Source organism: Lineus longissimus, chromosome 13, assembly GCF_910592395.1.
Source record: "Lineus longissimus chromosome 13, tnLinLong1.2, whole genome shotgun sequence".
NCBI lineage: Eukaryota > Metazoa > Nemertea > Pilidiophora > Heteronemertea > Lineidae > Lineus > Lineus longissimus.
The window spans coordinates 1627101-1645369 of NC_088320.1; the positions used below are offsets into that span (position 1 = coordinate 1627101).

The 18269-nt window shown below is 41.1% G+C and overlaps 3 protein-coding genes across 3 annotated transcripts; 1 reads left to right on the forward strand and 2 right to left on the reverse strand.

Annotated features, from left to right (window-relative positions):
- The first annotated feature begins 103 nt into the window (after positions 1-103).
- LOC135498088 (splicing factor 3A subunit 1-like) lies at positions 104-5924 on the forward strand. Its single transcript, XM_064788260.1, has 13 exons — positions 104-276; positions 762-949; positions 1158-1297; positions 1488-1647; positions 1872-2168; positions 2330-2612; positions 2832-2930; positions 3132-3304; positions 3554-3696; positions 4007-4287; positions 4522-4694; positions 4943-5116; positions 5400-5924. Exons 1-13 carry the CDS (start codon positions 177-179, stop codon positions 5499-5501), a joined length of 2313 nt encoding a protein of 770 aa, XP_064644330.1. The 5' UTR covers positions 104-176; the 3' UTR covers positions 5502-5924.
- Positions 5925-6920: 996 nt separating this feature from the next.
- Positions 6921-15075, reverse strand: LOC135497821 (membrane progestin receptor gamma-like). Its single transcript, XM_064787761.1, has 2 exons — positions 14941-15075; positions 6921-12703 (listed from the first exon to the last, which is right to left on the reverse strand). The coding sequence occupies exon 2, from the start codon at positions 12664-12666 to the stop codon at positions 11644-11646; it is 1023 nt and encodes a 340-aa protein (XP_064643831.1). The 5' UTR covers positions 12667-12703; positions 14941-15075; the 3' UTR covers positions 6921-11643.
- Positions 15076-15399: 324 nt separating this feature from the next.
- Positions 15400-18259, reverse strand: LOC135497996 (proteasome subunit beta type-3-like). Its single transcript, XM_064788104.1, has 6 exons — positions 18103-18259; positions 17460-17644; positions 17050-17157; positions 16584-16761; positions 16217-16311; positions 15400-15924 (listed from the first exon to the last, which is right to left on the reverse strand). Exons 1-6 carry the CDS (start codon positions 18103-18105, stop codon positions 15876-15878), a joined length of 618 nt encoding a protein of 205 aa, XP_064644174.1. The 5' UTR covers positions 18106-18259; the 3' UTR covers positions 15400-15875.
- Positions 18260-18269: the final 10 nt, after the last annotated feature.

Genomic DNA, 18269 nt, shown 5'->3' on the forward strand with positions numbered 1-18269 from the left:
TACACCGATCGTTTATAAAATCACAACCAACCTTGTTTGTGCGTAGTGTTTAGGGAGACATACCCGGTGGCTAATACACGGTCGATGTGGAAGATGTCGATAAAGGTTTATTAACAGAAAAAATCGGCCATGTTCCGGAAACGTTTCTGAATTTGATAAGAAATAAAACATAAAACATGCCTGAACTAATACCTCCCACACAGATCGAGCCGCAGGAGGAGGCGCCACAAAAAGCACCAACTATTGGCATTATATATCCGCCTCCAGAAGTCAGAAGTATCCTTTTTAAAGCATTAGAAATTACGCAGAAAAAGCTGTAAGCTATATACATCGTCCATGCATTGCGATGCATGCCATGTACGTGATGTACACTACGCCTGTAACAACATTTTATACCCCATTTAGTCTGTACTGGATTAACGCCAAATTACAGTTTATCCCAACTTATAACAAAAAAAGATGAAGTTATTCCTCTAATTATTAATATACTTAGTAATGTATTGTATAGTATAGCAGTATTGGACCTGATCGTGACGTGGGCAGGATGGGAAGACAAAGAGTCGTGTTACCGACTATGATTGGCCGCCGACAGTTGACCTCCATGATCAGGTCATCTATCTACCGTACAGTACATCTGGGTCTGGGAATGAATGTCTGGCATCTGCTGTCTTCAAAATAGATTATCAATCGTTATGATAATTGTACAAACATGTAATATCAGGATTAGCAATTTCAGAACAAACTTTAACTCAAGTGCTCAGATATTGTGGACAAGACTGCAAGTTTTGTGGCAAGGAATGGGCCTGAATTTGAAACTCGAATCCGTCAAAATGAGATCAACAATCCGAAGTTCAACTTCTTGAACCCGAATGACCCTTATAATGCATACTACCAGCATAAAGTAAAAGAGTTCAAAGAAGGGAGAGGTCAGGAGCCATCAGCTTTAAAGGTGAGGATGCGGCTTGTTTTAGAAGGGCGCTGCAATTTTGTGCGACAAAAGGGCACTTTTGCCAATTTTAATCTGTTGTTGATTGGAATCATAACTCATTTTTCCTTGAACTTTGTTAAAAAATGATAAATAACACACAATAACACAGCATCATTTTCACAGAAGAATTTATTCAAATTTGAAATTTAAAATGATCTTCTGACTGCAGCTTGGAAGCCTTCTTGGACCAGGAGCAGTACTGAAGACACTGGATCAGCAGATTAAAGTTCCAGAACCTGTAGTACCAACAGAACCACCACCAGAGTATGAGTTTGTGGCAGACCCTCCTTCAATCTCCGCCTTTGACCTGTAAGTATTAATTGTATGGAGTGTTTCTTATTAAATCAACCATTCGAAAGCAGAGGTTTCTGGAGGAACCAAAGGCCGAAAGGGTAGCTTCCAGGTTCCAGTATAGGAACAAAAATATAAGCTGCTCGCCATTAAACTTTATATATATCGTAAGTTGTGAAGGAACCCTAAGTATTTCCATTTCTTTCAGGGATGTGGTCAAGCTTACAGCGCAGTTTGTGGCTCGCAATGGCCGACAGTTTCTTACCAACTTGATGAATCGTGAGCAGCGGAACTACCAGTTCGATTTCTTACGTCCACAACACAGTTTGTTCACTTACTTCACAAAGTTGGTGGAACAGTACACGAAGGTAAACAAATCTAGTCTTTATTCACTTACCGAACCAAGTTAGTGGAACGGTAGGTGAAAAGTCTTTATTCACAATCACTTACCTAATCTAGTTAGTGCAACAGGAGGTCCAATTTAATCTTTCAATTACCCATCCAGAGTTAGTATACAGTACAAACCTGTGAAAAAGCTAGTCTTTTATTCCGTTTCCTACTCTTTCATGATGATCTCCTCTCTCTTTCACAGATCCTTATTCCGCCAAAAGATCTTCTTGCCAAGTGCAAAGGCGAGGCAGAAAATCCCAAAGAGGTTCTTGATCAGGTTCGATACCGCATGGAATGGGCAAAGTTCCAGGAGAGGGAACGTCGTAAGGAAGAAGAGGCCTTGGAACGAGAGCGTGTTGCATATGCCCAAGTCGATTGGCATGATTTTGTTGTTGTGGAGACGGTCGATTTCCAAGCTAATGAGCAGGGTAATCTGCCACCACCAACAACACCTGAGGAAGTGGGTGCCAGAATGATCGCACAGGAGCGTTATGAAGATGTAAGTTATCACTCTTTGTGGAAAATCAGTCAGCAAGTGTTTTGGGTCGTCTACATATTCAGCCAGTCAAGCAATCCTTCAGTCGGTCAGATGGTTGGTCAGTCAGTCAGTCAGTCAGTCAGTCAGTCAGCAAATCAAATCTGTATCTCTTTATGTTCTAGGGTGATGTTGAAATGGATGTTGAATCAGAAGATGACGACGATGATGGCAGCGATGCGGAGAGCATCGATGAAGAAGCCACAACAGACGAGGAGTTGGGCAAGAAGGAGGAGAGCTCTTCAGAAGAGGAGGATGACGAATCTGTACCACCTCCACCACCCAGCGTCCCGCCACCACCTCCTGATGCTCCTAAACCGCCGCCACCACCTAGTGACAGGCCGCAGCTCCCACCATTACCGCCAGCTCCTGGTGACGTTATCATTAGGAAGGACTACGATCCTAAAGGTTCGTGTTAGCTAGCATGACGATTGAACAAGGTCGTTGATTTGTGGGTGTGACTTTACGTATCTTATTGCACTCTGATTTGGAAATAGGATATTATTCAGCAATCTTTGAACTAGCCAGGTATTTTGAGACACCCTTTGCAAGTACCACAGTATTGCTGAGGACCATGCATGTCATGTATTATAACTGTTTTTAATGTGTTTTTTTCGTATTTTTCAGCGCCAAAGAATGTGCACATGAGCCAGGATCAGTTCCTTGTCTCGCCCATCACTGGAGAGAAGATCCCTGCAGACAAGGTCCAGGAGCACGTCAGAATCGGTGCGTGCATTTCAATTTATCACAAAACAAATAAAGCTTGTACATTAAACATGTTCAAACTCTGGAAGCATTTAATTGCAGTTACCGACTGTAGATTTTATCTTGAAAAACAAACAAATACACTGTACGAATACGTTATATTGTATTGTGATGTTGTATGAGTCTGTGGTGTCAATGGCAATGCCTTCATTATCCTTTCAGGCTTGTTGGATCGTAAATGGATGGAGCAGAGAGACCGCCAGCTCGCCGACAAGCAGGAACATGAAGAAGTCATTGCACCTGGTATCTCTATTGGCAGTAACTTGAAGAGGCTCTCAGAGCGACGTACCGATATCTTTGGTGTTGGAGCAGAGGAGACGCAAATTGGTAAAAAGGTTCGTATGAGTGGTTGATTCCATGTTGATAGATGTGTGTGAAATGTGCTTCTGGGATATTATACTACGAAGCTAATCTCTACACTGAAGGGTCATTGAGTAATTGGCTGTAAAGTGTTATCAGACACCCCATTGGGTCTATAGCAGAAGCTACAGCATATACAATACAGGAAACAGATTACGTCAAGCGCGAACTTGAAAAGGCCTAAACTGTGTTGCATTCTAAGTCTGTACAATCGTACTCTTCAGATCGGTGAGGAAGACAAGAGGGTGAAGGAGAAGGTGACCTGGGATGGTCACACAGCCTCGATGGAGAAAGTCTCGCAGAAGGCCCGTGAGAATATCTCGATTAAGGAGCAGATTGCTTTGATTCACAAGGTTCAAGGATTAGTGTGAGTAGCAAGTTGTTATGATGCCCCGCTGTGTGTTCAAGAATCTTTAAAATACAGTTGGATCCACTGGGTAGGTCAAGTACCATTCTAAACCAAAAGTACCATCGAATGAGTTATATGCCCAGGTGAGCAAAATGTGGACCATGTTGTGATGAGACCACGTATAAAATCATTCTTTTCATTACTGGGTATCAAGAGGGAGAACCCATGGTTTTGAGTATCATTTCCATTCATCAAAGTTGGTGTAATGGTATGAGGACAATGCTTGTATCAGATCACTTTTACCAAAACTGGTTTGTCACTTCTTCAGTCACGACGACACAAAAGAAAAGATTGGCCCTGCTCTGCCCAAGAATCCACCATCGACATCACACACGCTGCCCAAGCCGCAGCCCCCTCCCCCTGCTGTCTCGGTACCTAAGCCTGCACCTCCGCCGCAACAAGTGCAGATGCAACCCAAGTCAATGCCGAAACCGATGCAGATGCAAATGAGGCAGCCGATGGGACGTCCGATGGGTGGGCCTGTGATGGTGATGCCACCTGGACCGCCTGGTTTGGGACCTCCAGGCATGAGGCCACCTCCTCTGATGGGTGAGTTGGTAGACACGCAAAGTCTAGTTGGGGCAATCAGTTGATAGTCCAATATCAACAACAGTAGAGGAATGACTTGGCTTGACAATTGAACCTGCTCTGTCATGAAACTTTTAAGTAGAACTTGGGACAGTTGCTCACCAGATGACTTACAAATTGTATTCACAACTTCATCAATAGTAGAACTTTAGGGTCTCTCACAGATTGATAGATATTTAACATTATTTTCTACAGGACTACAGCCGCCAATGGGTATGCCTCATATGGGTGGGCCCCCGATGGGGGGTTTCATGGGGCCCCCAATGGGCCATCCGATGCCTCCACAAATGGAGGAAGAGCCTCCATCCAAGAGGATGAAAACAGAGGAGAGCTTGGTCCCAGAAGAAGAGTTCTTGAGGAGAAACAGGGTAAGAATAAACAATTCTCCATTTGATGAATTTAAATGCTACCAGCCAACTCAAACCTTAGTTGAAGTTACAAGGGCTATCGTTGGCCTTAAGCTCTCTCAGTGTAGAACCAATGCAGCAGCAGAAGGGTGAGGTAATTACCCAGTGTCTGAGTTCAAAGCAGATTTGGACTTGATCAGTTTGGGAGTGGGACCAGAAACATAGGATCAAGCATGCATGACCTTAAGTGTTTGTTTCTTTGATTTCAGGGTCCAGTCACATTCAAAGTTGCTGTGCCTAGCATGCCGGACAAGGGAGAGTACAAACTCAGTGGACAGATGCTTATGTTCACCTTGCCTCTTACAGACAGCGTGGCCGTCATCAAGGCTAAGCTTAACGAGGAGGTTGGCATGCCAGCTGGCAAGCAGAAACTGCAATATGATGTGAGTGCAAAAGGCTTTCTAGTGGTCTTATTCCTTGGTTTGAAAGATATGGGTTGGGCAAACATCATGCCACTTAAGGTGGCATTTGTAATTCAGGCCTAATTCCCTATTTCTGTAGAGACTGGCATAGAGAGAAGGATCTACATGTACATGTATGCCTATGAAGCCTTTTAAGAAATAGAGTGATGTTATTGATGGGAAGTTTTGGCAAATTATATGAAATTCTTTTCTATCATCATTTCTATTTCGAGCAGAACTAATTCATAATTTGTCTTCTTTCCAGGGCCTGTTCATCAAAGATTCAAACACACTGGCCTACTATAACTTTGTGCACGGAGCGACGGTTGTTCTTCAGCTGAAGGAAAGAGGAGGAAGGAAAAAGTAAATTTCCGTTTCTGCGGCGTGAAGGAAAAAAATGAAAATCATGTGGTGGACATTGTGTTGCATTTAGATTTACGTCTGTCTTAATATTTTTGAATATGAAATCTCTGCGTACGTTGATATTATCTAGCATATGTTGTAAGGTCCTGTAAGACCCATCACTGGTACATTGATTAAAATCGCCGCACTGGCTATGAATGTTTGCTGCAACTTATCATAATCTGTTGCTTTGGTTCAATTTGTCTGGCTCTCACCTTCATTATCATGCTATAACATCATATGTTGCTTATAAAGTTATAATTGCCACATAATGTCAGTGTCTCATAGGAGGTCATAAACATTGCAGGTGTCCTAAGTACTGAACATGAGCACAATGCTGTATGATTAATTATGAAAAGAATAAAGCCACTCTGGACCTCATCATCAACTCATTTGTCCTTTCACTCCTTCTGCTACTGGGTACTGAAATAGCCTTGGTCCATGAAGGGTATGCACCATGATTGCACACAAGAAACCAACTATCAACTTCACTCGGGTTGTGCCAGTCTTCAAGGGCACAGCAAGATCTGTAGCTCCATATCGGGCCCCTAAGTGTTGTCGTCAGTTAGAGAACCTATCACCAGGTTGTACCAGTCTTCAGAGCACAGCAAGATCTGTAGCTCCATCAGTCCCCTCGGTGTTGTCATCAGTGAAGATTGTGCCAGGTTGTGGAAGAGACAACCTATCACCAGGTTGTACCAGTCTTCAGAGCACAGCAAGATCTGTAGCTCCATCAGTCCCCTCAGTGTTGTCATCCGTGAAGATTGTGCCAGGTTGTGGAAGAGACAACCTATCACCAGGTTGTACCAGTCTTCAGAGCACAGCAAGATCTGTAGCTCCATCAGTCCCCTCGGTGTTGTCATCAGTGAAGATTGTGCCAGGTTGTGGAAGAGACAACCTATCACCAGGTTGTACCAGTCTTCAAGAGCTTAGCAAGTTCTGTAGCTCCACCAGGCCCCTCATGTTGTCGTCAGTAAGGGACAACCTATCACCAGGTTGTACCAGTCTTCAAGAGCTCGGCAAGATATGTAGCTCCACCAGGCCCCTCGGTGTTGCACCAGTCTCCAAAAGCACTGCATACAAATTCGCACCCCATCAGACCCCTGTCGCACTCCATCGGTCCCCAGGCAAACCATCAACACCTTCAGCGCTACGTTGCCCAAATCCTCCCTCATTGAGTTGGTTATCGGAGTCTCATGGACTTTACTGAAGAACTACGCCATCGCCATCTTCAGGGCGAGGTAGGAACTGAAAAGACCAAACCGACTCGGGGAATTTTTTTGGTGGGGGGGTTGGAAAGGGGGGTCATTTTTCATTGTGTAGGATGACGAATGAACGGCCTCAGAAGTTCACTCATCAAAGACAACAATCAACATTTCTTCACTAAAGATAGGGTTGTATTTTTCCCTCAAAATTACATGGCCACTCATAAAAAGTGGTTATGTAGTGAGTGACTACATAATTTTGCAATCTTAACATGGAACTCAATACAATGTGCTGGAAGGTTTCCTCCTACATATGATACAAGCAAGTGGTGGAAAGTATTGCAGATTTTACCAAAAACATGAAATTCTAGGGGAGCATTACATCATATTCAGGCTATAGCACTACCGGCAAGATGTGGCCTACGGCACACCACCTAGAAATATCAAAACACCAAACAAAGCGTCTCAAAAACACTGCTGATTCAAAATTAATGAGCATTTGCAGTGTGAGTACTCATTTCTGACTTCTGTAGTTCCCTACACTGTCACCAGTGGGCACTTTACTTCAACATTTGAAAAACTTCCTTGAATTGCAGACACTCCACAAGTACTTCACACACATTTGAAGTATCTCATCTTGACCTACTGAGGAGACGGTGGGAAAGCCTTCATACATGTGATATGAAAAGAGTTTTTATGACAAAGAAATTTGATTCATAATCAAGCACACTTTATCAGACTTGTATCACATGCCATGGTCACGCATATATCCCGGTTTACAATATCATGAGTTAGTAGAAAAAAGTAGAAAAATAATTTGAATCCGTCCCGATACAGAATATAAACATAATAACCGTCGGAAGAGACTATTGGTGCATTGTATTTAATGAGTTTTACAGCAATTTGATACTGTCGTAACATGATTTGTTGGAAATCACAGGGTTTGTAATGAGGTTATTTCAATAGCACAATTCACGTCTAATAAGGAGTATGTAGTCATTCTACTCCTAATAGAAATTGGTGACCTTCTAAAACATGTAAAATGGAAATCTGTAAAACATAATAAACACCTCAGAAATATATGTAGAACGAATATGTGCAAACGTACAAAATATCTAATAAAATTTATGAAACAAAAATATACATCAAGTGAACGGTGGGGTCTAAGTTACATCTCAAATCAAGTTTAGAGCAGTCATCTGTTCTGATATACACTTGGTCACAGCTCAAGCTTGGCTTTCTTGAGTGAAGGTTGAACCAAAGTTTTTGCAAAACTCATGACTCCTGTAACAATATTTGTAGTTAACTAATTCAAATTTGAGTGTCCTTGAGCCAGTTCTGTGCTTCAAAAGAAACTTATTGACGATTCGTCAAGTTGTCCTCTTCATACGGCCGTGATAGGAATATACCTCATTTGTGGATAGCTAACACAAGTTTGTTGCAATGGTTTGGAATCATTCGCTCAAGAAACAAAACATTAACAATCAGCGGCATGATAACCGCACATAAACTTTGGTTTGAGTTGCAGCTTATGAGATCTTACAATAGGAGTCGTAACCTGCAACATTTTGCAAGACTTGAAATGCCACCTACACTATTTCCAACTTCATAACCAAAAATATATTCTAACAAGAAAAGGGTGGCTACAGTAGCTGGAAGTCTAGGATTACATCACAGTAAGCTGGATTCCTACATTAAATTTACAAGTCCTTGGATTAAACACACAATTAAACGACAAATTCTACACTAACTAATTATGTGACATGCTCAGACAAAGACGGCTTTTGACTTTTTTAAAAGCATTAACTGGCCAAGTTTGCAGTTTAGCTCTCTTCGAGCTAAAATGTTACGTGGATATCATAAGTGAGAATCTACTTCACCAGTAGCTAGACACATAGCATCTGGACATGTTCACACTAATGTGGCACCAAAAATATTCTCAGGTCAACTGATCATAACAATGATAGGAAACCCTGTTCTATCCCCTCAACAACAGCCTCTTTTCATAAGAGCATGTCACATTTTATAGAGTCATGATTTACAAAACTTCAAGAAACTTGTCCAAACTATCTTCGCACCGCTTCCAACATGACCCGAAGCGTCATGCACCACAACCAGGAAAAATTCCGGAGATGTCTTATGAACGAATCCATAGTTGAGCTCGTAATAAAAACCGCAGCCAGAAGCAGGTCTAAAATGAACTAAAATACTCAAGCACTTGCTTTAACTTATGAAATGAAAGAATGAAAAAACTTGCTAAAGGCTACATGTAACTTGTATAAGCCCAAAGCGAGCCCACAAGCTTTCTGCATGATTTGATGAAAAGCTCAATTGGATATTCAAAGCATCACTATGGATGCATTATTCATTCTCAACCTATCATATTCTAGTTGCGACATCAACTCCGAGTCTAGATAGCTTATAAAGTGAACAGGTGTCCAACTAAATAAAGGTAGTCTTGATACGATTCCAACACAAATTTGGGTTCAGTTCCATATTCACAGTACTTTCATGCAACCAACTTTTCTATAAACAGAGCAAATTGAGCCCTCAATATGAAGCATTCATTGAGAATAACTGACCCAACTTGTGTGCAAGTTTCGCAGAGTCGGACAAATTCTATATTTGAAGAGATTCAAACCATTACTATACAGGTACAGTACTGGTACACATTGCTAGGACGCGTACCATTTCACCAGACAACCTTCAAACTTTTTAAACATCAAGTTCAGTTACATCTAACTTTGAACATTACTACAGTTAGAGCAACAAGGTAACCTCTTGAACAGCAGTATACAATTTATGGAGGGGAACTTTGCCAAATGAATAACAACCTATGTGAAACAACAGCCCGTGAAAATATTCCACCAATCTTTTCAGAGTTCCACACTGTGAGTATAGTGCAGCACATTCAAACTCAAGCATATTTTACTGGAATCACACCCAGTGTAGGATTGGTGTCAAGTGAAAGATCATGTAACATTTACACATACTTTTTCAAGCATATTCTACAGGAATCACGCTCAGCATGGGTTTAGTGTCAAGTGGAAGACCGTGATGACATTACACAATGATTAGCCAACCCGCAGCAAGATCATATGATCATAGCAACAGTCATGACTGGGAACAGGAAATTAAATGACACCTTTCTTAACCAACCACAAATAGAGCATGATGGTGAAATAATTAGGTTGCCAGACTCATCACCCAAGAGCCAATCACGAAGTACCTCTGTGAAACCGTTGATAAGTAACAAGTTATTAGTGCTTCCGAACTCTGGTCAATGTGAAAAGGGCAACATGTATTGAAGAAACCAGCCCATAAACTACTCATCCCAAGGGTAATCAAGTGAGGAATCCATTTCTGCAGCACGAAAACCTAACCTAATTAGACATCCTGCAGGCAACACCGTGTTGGGGATTCGAGGACGTCATATCATTTTACATCCCATGACGCAATGGTTTTCGATTACTTCCAAGTAACATGTCCAGTTATGACTACATTGATCATATTTATCCATTGACAGGATGTTCTCGATACAATGACACTATTTAACCATGGCAACAAAACAATGTCCTAGATGTCCATCTACGTCAGCCGGAAAATTCCAAGAGAAAGTGAATTGCACATAGCTTCCCCCACATATTAACATCCTTAATTGACAGATTTGTTCTACATTATTTATCAAGTTTATCAAAGGCATCATTTGACTTTTTTTTTAACTGGTAATTGTAATGATGCAGCAGAGTATGCAGGTGACACTGCAAAATAAACCCAACCAGTTCCTGTCCCAGTGAAAATTGTTAGTCCTTTGCACACTTGACATGCTTGACAGGCCAGAACTAAAAATGACAGGCCATTTTGTTCAAAGAGGCCTCCATGACTACAATTGAGTACACAATTTCCCAGGGTCACTGAACTGTAACAAACGACAAGAACGAACTGCTTAACACACCTGTGTGAAATACTGGTATAAACTTCACAGTCTGGAATAGGCCTACATACATGTACCTGAATAAGGTGCGAAATCACAAACAAATTAGAGTGATATAAATTACTCGTTGTCTTAACCTGGACATCCTAACCTATCAGCATGATGAAGTGAAGCGAGGCACTCCAACAGTCATGATCTTTTGATGGCCGGATGCCTGTCTTCATCCTAAAACAGATCATTTTGGAATTACTATGGTAGATGTGGAAATAATGTTATTGTCTTAGAAAAATACAAAGTATATACCTTTATGACCATGAATGTACCATGCTCTAAAAATACCTATATTCGCGCAATATGCAATACTATACCAATTACGATATGATCCCCTACTTAGATACAAAATTACTGTTATGACCACGAAAAAACAGTGGTCTTGAAAATACATATATGGACAAATGTTCAACACTATACTAGTAACAACATGATCGCCTAAGGGAAGTGCTAGGATAATCATAATGACAACTCTGTGATCACAAATCACCATTAAATAAACTTAAATTCAAACGGGTTACAAAACTTGTACAATCATCGAAGTTTGCGTGATCGCATAAAACTCTGCATACAATCATCGAAGTTTGCGTGATCACATAAAACTCTGCAATGAATGTCTATGTAATAATGCACCTTGCTTGACAGTTAGCACAATGTGAGAAGTAAATAATTTAAAATGGACTGTCTCAAAATGTTCACATTCAAATGATTGAGAAGCAAGGCCAGTCTCAGCTGGGGATTTCCCTTGCTTACAAAGCACATGTACAGTACAGCTCTCTCTAGTGAGAACACCTTTGGAACAAACAAACTCAAGAGCTTTATTGTTCTGTATAGTGTATATCAGGAAATGCATTGGCAAAATTCTGCTTCTTTTACAGTCAAATGTGAGCGCTTTGAGATGGTCCCTATCACAACATTCAGTGACATTTACACTTGTGAGAATTGGAGGCTGGAACGTTTATAAGATCATCTACCTGAAAATGAGTATAATGCAGCTTTATCGCAAATGATATCACAATAAGCATATTGATAACAGCAATGGCCGACATCCCGATGATTGAGATTGTGAAAGATGGGACGGTGTTGTGGTTCTCGAGCAGTGTCTTCCGCTCCATATGGTCGGATAAGACGGCATTGGTCTGGCAGTTCGAGGCTAACACAGAACAGATGTGAAACAGTTGATGGCTGTGGCCGATGATGTCAAATTTTCCCGGTATGAGGCGCTCTGGCATGTGACTCGCATATAGAAATGCAGCGGTGAAGACAAAGAAAAACTGCCACAGATGATACATGAGGGCTGCCTCGAAACAACCCTGGACGTCAAGGAAACAGAATATGACACGGAAGAGTACGGGCAAACTTGCCCATGTGCACGGTATGGCAAATGCTCCGAGACGACATACTTTTTGAAAAGTTCCTGGCTGAATGAATCGCGATAACGAGGAGAAGAAAGTACATAATATACACAATACAAAGGCGATCGGAAGGTAGACGTCTGCGTACCACGTATCGAAGAGGTAATCAGGAAATGCATAAGCTTTGTAAACGACTGATGCACCAAATCCGTAAAGGCTCAACCCGGCATAATCGATCATAAAACAGATGTGACGTGCTCGGACGGACATTGTGTTGAAGGCGTGAGCAGCAGCACTGAACAGCAGATACGCACAGACGGTTATCATGAACGCTAATAGAGGGCAGCAGTACGGATCGTTCCAGAAGTCCATGACGTGCGTCAGTCGGATAAACCGCCACAGGAAGTACCATATCGGCAGGAAGTGCGTCCATACGTTCAGCGTCTCATTGTTGCCTTGGAAGATGGACAGGACGCATTGTTTGGCTGAACTCTTCGGATGCCTGTAGCCATGGATTATGAACGACTCCTTGAAGACGCCTGGCACTTGGTCGAAGCGGTAATGGTGGCCTCGTATGGACAGCATCTTGTTTTAGGATGTCCCTGCATCAACACAGCACACCCTGCAAAGAGACAATGTAATGAGAATATGTAAACATCTTTCATCACAACATTTCACTGGTTTACTAACCCTGAATTCATTATGGCTAATTTCGTTTCCCTTGATGCATTAGCAACAGAGATTTGGCAAGATTTCAGTGGGTATCAAAGGCTTTTCATGAGCAACCTCGGGCCCTGGTTACCCATAGTCCTGTAAGCTGGGCACAAATAGTGTATTGCACTCGGTCAACTAATTCAAATCAATAAGGAACAGTATATAGCGCTGAATTGATCTAGCAACAGCGTAACATTATGTACAAATAAATAGACCTTTGTCGTGATACACAGCGGCTAATCAACTTCAATCGTGGACACGGGTATAAACCAATTAACTTTTCCCGTGTAGACGCTAACAATCAGGGAATGTCAATATCCACAGTGTTTTAGTACTCATTTTGACGCACAAAGAGATGAACATTATTTCAGAAAGCGTCAGTCGTGTCGCTAGGCCCATTAAAGGGAGGTTTAGAACCCCTAACCCCTCCCCTCCATCCGCCCTTGTAATAAACTGGCTGGTGTACTTTCACAAATGCTACATCTGGTAAGTAGCCAACATTGATCTCAGCCTTACTGAACCAAATAACCCAATACCCGAAAAAAGTTGGATAAAGCCACTCCTCCAACCGACATCATGTAGCACGGACTGACTTGCAATGCTTAATCTGATTACCCAGAACTAGCCCAGCAAATCTTTCAAACTGACAAAGCCCCTGGCGACGACAATAATATTTTACATCCAGATCAGCATGATTCCTTTCCCAATAATCAGAGAACTCGGGCTATACAAAAATGTCAATGGCTCGATATAAATATCAAATCTTTTATGAATCAAATATGGATCAGGCGATACGACGTCGACACATCTCATTATACATTGTAAAATCAGAGATACTGTCCAATTGGGTCAATATTTATATTCTTGGGCTGTGGTATGGAGAGTGGTTTTATAGTTGCCCAAAACAAATTCACTAGGGAAAAACTTCTCTCAGCTTTTTTCAAATGTGAAAGCCTGCTTTCATGAGTGCAGTGCCTGTCAGCTCTTTGAGAGACAACCCAATGAATCTTTTTAATCAGCGATTTAATAATAACATTCAGCACTGACCTAACCCATCATGTAGTTGACATACTTTCACAGGTTCATTGTGGAGCCTCTCAGAGAGTTCTATACATAGACCAAATTATAAATACAGAGCTGGACCGCAGTATCATGCAAAGTCCTGTCGCCCAAGGCTTACATGCATGACTTCCCTCAAAGCGTTGCCTTCAAATGCATTCAATGACGTTCTCGACTTAGGCCTTGGTTTTTAACTGAGTTTATCAAGTCATTGAACTTATATTACCAAGCATAGAAAGTGTCAACTCAAATAGTATTCAAATACACAGACTTTTAAAATACAAGTTAAGACCCCTGCGACCTACATGGTCCCAAAGACCTTGGCTTTAGACTGAACATAAACGTTCTACCTTTCATACAGCAATAATACCTTAATGCCCAAATGATTATTATAATTTCTCCTTTGGTGTACAGCCAGGTTCGCCTGTGAAGTGTCCATTAGCTATAGATTTATGGCCGATATTTTGCTGCACTGTATATCATCAATATGGCAATAAACTTGGGTGCTGTATAATGACCAAACAAGAGAAGTAATTGCGAATTTGATATTCAAATTTTCAGCTGTTTACGAAAAATGCTAATCTAAAAATGGTGCAGTGTTATCATTTATATATAGTATACATAGTATATATCAGTAAATCAGACCCTACTCATCATACTAACTAACTTTCTTAAATCTCAAATGAACTGCTGCCAGGCAACGTTATAGATAATATAGTGGAACCTCCCTTAGCGGACACCTCTCTGAGATTGACACCCTCTCTTAAGAGAATTATTATAGGGCCTAGTCTCATTGGTCGAGTGGTTTGGTCCCAAAAATGTGTCATCTGAATGAAGTGGAACATGTCTGTGTTACGCCAGACACAACAAAACTATTAGTAGGTAAATATCAAAAATATTAAATCAGTTCTTACACCAGTACACAGACTCCAAAGCCACCTTGGGCCCAGGTATGCAGATACATTGTAGCAAAGCATGGCTCAGTACACTTGTAGTGGGTAATGCATGTTTTAATGTGGTTTTGCCCAAGTCAGAAAAAGGTTGGTCAATTAAAACGGAAATTAAGAAAGAAAATGGAATGTTTACCTTGTGGAATGACAGTCCACACTTTCCAGTGATGTTACCCTGTTGTGTATGCCATATAATACGAGTCGACATGCATGCTTAGGCCCTGATTTTAATAACAATGTGTCCAACGAGGTATAGTTGACGACCAGCCAAAACACGGTCATTTGAAGTGTATGCTTCCTGATAGACGGCGCCACTCGTTTTGTCCATCAGTGGCGCCATCTCGTACAAGCGTGAAACACTATCAAAGAGACAGGTTGCTCCAATGTCCCAAGCGACACAACATCTGGCGCTGTTCTAGTATACTAAGTAGACTTTTATGCACAAGATTGAGATCAATCGCGTACGAATCTGAGTCCTGTACATGCTGATCAAGAATCCAAAGGTCTCCTCCCTCACAGACAGACTCCCCTCCAGTCCAGGCAGAAGATACGACAGCAACACTTCCAGAGAAGACAAAAAGACAAAACAACTCTGTCAAAAACATTCTTTATTGGAAATGTGATGATACATTTTTTCCACAAGTTTTTACCCAGTTTTCAGTTCGAACAAGTGACCAAGTAGCACATTATACTAAATTCCCATTCAGAAGATAGTCAAGATTTCGGCATTACAACACAGATTTTCAATCAACAATCAGATTGAACCATCAGCACAAAGCTTCAATCAGCCAAAGTTAGATTGACAAACATGGGAATTCCTGTGGCAGAATGAAAAAATACTTCTTGAACCCAACTTTCCATTCAGAACCTAACTCAACACTCGTTCTTATCTTGCGTTATCCCACACCACAAGACACAGAGACTGTTTATACTGCACTAAGTAGCGTGCACAGGAGGTTTTCCATCTTTGATCGAGCGGAAAGTCAGGAATTAGGTCATTGCATTCTCACAAACAGCTGATATTACTCATTTATAGTTCATATTGTCCAAGCTAGTGTTTGTGAATACATCTTAATCCATTCTTCCTTTCAGTGTCCTAGTTGTAACCTTGTCTTTTTCACTGCAAATAGAAGATGAAACATTGTAAGAGACATATCATCAAGAAATTCTATCATATCCTCAGACTGAGTATTTGAAACATGTCTTCTTATTCTATTGCAATCATTTTGCACAGAAAGGGTTTCTGCACTTTTGGGATCACCAGATAGATCCAGCATCATGTTCTCACCCTCGCTCAGCCACTTATCAAAAGGTGTCTCAGTTTAACTTCCACATCTCATTCTGCTGCTATCCTGAGGGAGCCACATCCTCCATCCTTGCGTTATCACAGCACAGACTGGTTATTTACTTACATGACATGAACTATTCCACCCCATCCAGAACAAGCATCTCTGTCGACGGCGTTCAGTAATGCTTGGGAGATCTGCTCGAATAGTTCATCTGGCGTCTGAAGAGGAGAAAACCAGAATGTTTAACTGGTTGACATTCAGAAACAAACAGAGAACTGCTGCAAGTCACCATCAAATGAACACGACAAAATGCACCAGGATCAACATTTAACTTAAGGTTCTTAACTGATATGAAAGAAATCTTAAATGGGCATGTTGCATTGGGTGCAAATTTATGTAATGATTACTGCCACAAGATGTTGTTAATTTGCATTAAAGTTCATTTGGGGAAGGCGTCCCAGGAAAAACAGTAAACAAAGACAGTCCTTACCATATCTGGTTTCCATAACGTCTCGCACATTCCGTACATTTGTTCTGAACACGTTCCACTAACGACAAAGTCGTCTGTAACCATGGGGCAGCCAATCAGATCCATGGATGCAATGAACGGCTTGTCGGTTAAAGGATCCAGGCCAGCGATCACAGGCTCCACGAAGTAGGGACCGAACCTGAAATAGAACAAACTCTTTTAATACAACATTTCAGCAGGAATCTACACTGATTACAGTTATTTAATATGCTTGTTCTCACAGTAGACTTTACTGTGGTACACCAAAGTCTGTCTTCTTTCAACTACATGTGAAGACAGAATTATGAAAGCTGATTATTTCCCATCCACCTGCAAACGAGTTTGATTGATCTGCCCTGTTGTCCAGGACATCCACAACAGTGTGTTGAGCTTGTGGGAGATGTTGATTGATAAGGTCAAATCTATGTATCAAAACAAATTTCCTCACCTCCTCTCATAAAGTAGATTTGACACCATACTCATAAATGTCTTTGGCTTAATCCGTCGGTTTTCACGGAGTTCATAAAGTTTCAGTCGGAATGCCAACCTCTGTCCACTGGAACACAAAATGAAATGCAACCATGTCAAAGCAGTGATTTTCCACACAACTAATGAAGACTATCTTAGATTAAATTATACTTCTTACAGATTGGTACTAGCGGCAGCTAATTTCAACATTCAAGTGTCGAGTCAAAAAGTGGTACTGGACAACTGGTGGTTGATTGTGTCAATATTCAAGTGTCCCACCAAAAAGTGAATACAAATTTGTACTTCGAACTCTTTATGGGTCATCACTGAACACATCAAATGCCACTTTCAACTTATTTTACCAACCAGAGTTTAAACGCATATACTTACACTGTCTGAACATCAGTGGCCAAACCTGGCAAACCCACATACAATCTTGGTCCCATTTCAAAGATCTTCTGGAAGTCAGTGCTGACAGTCTGTGCCTGGATGCCATAGCGTCTGTCAGCAGCAATGGCCACACAGTCTTTACCAATCATGGCTATAATAGCCGCTCCGTTGTAGGACATAATACTCTGAAAAATAAAACAAAGGAGCTAGTTTTCTATCCCGGACAAAGTGTATGCAGAGAGTCGGTCAAAATCTGTCACAATGGTCACTCCTGATTTTGCGACCAACTTTGTTATCGGTCAGGGCATAATAGCTGACCTATACAATATTCAAATGGTCTTCCAGCCATCTTATCTTGGTCTTGGAATGGTTGAACATCTTTAAAATGACGACTGTTGACCTGCGAGGACTACAACAACTTAACTTCCTGCCAAATAGCTGCACCATTTGATCCGATTCATGAAATAGAAAGCAATACCAGGCATGCCTTTAGGCTCTATTATACAAACTTGTACCATGCATGATGCAGTTCTTTTCTTTTCAATCATGTTATGATGTTTTTGGTCATTGGTCATGTTGGTGAATATTATTCTCATTCATTTACTCTCATTTTGAGCTTTCTTTTTCAAACATTTCTTCTTACCATTGTAATTTCTGTGATTTGTTACGCTGCACAAGATATTTATGTTTATATAGAACGGGTTGGAATGTGTTTATTTGGTTTTAATTCATCAGAAATCGGTAAAAGGAGAAGATAACTATCAAATTCTTGCTTTGTCACCGCACACCGGCAAACTGATATTTCATTCC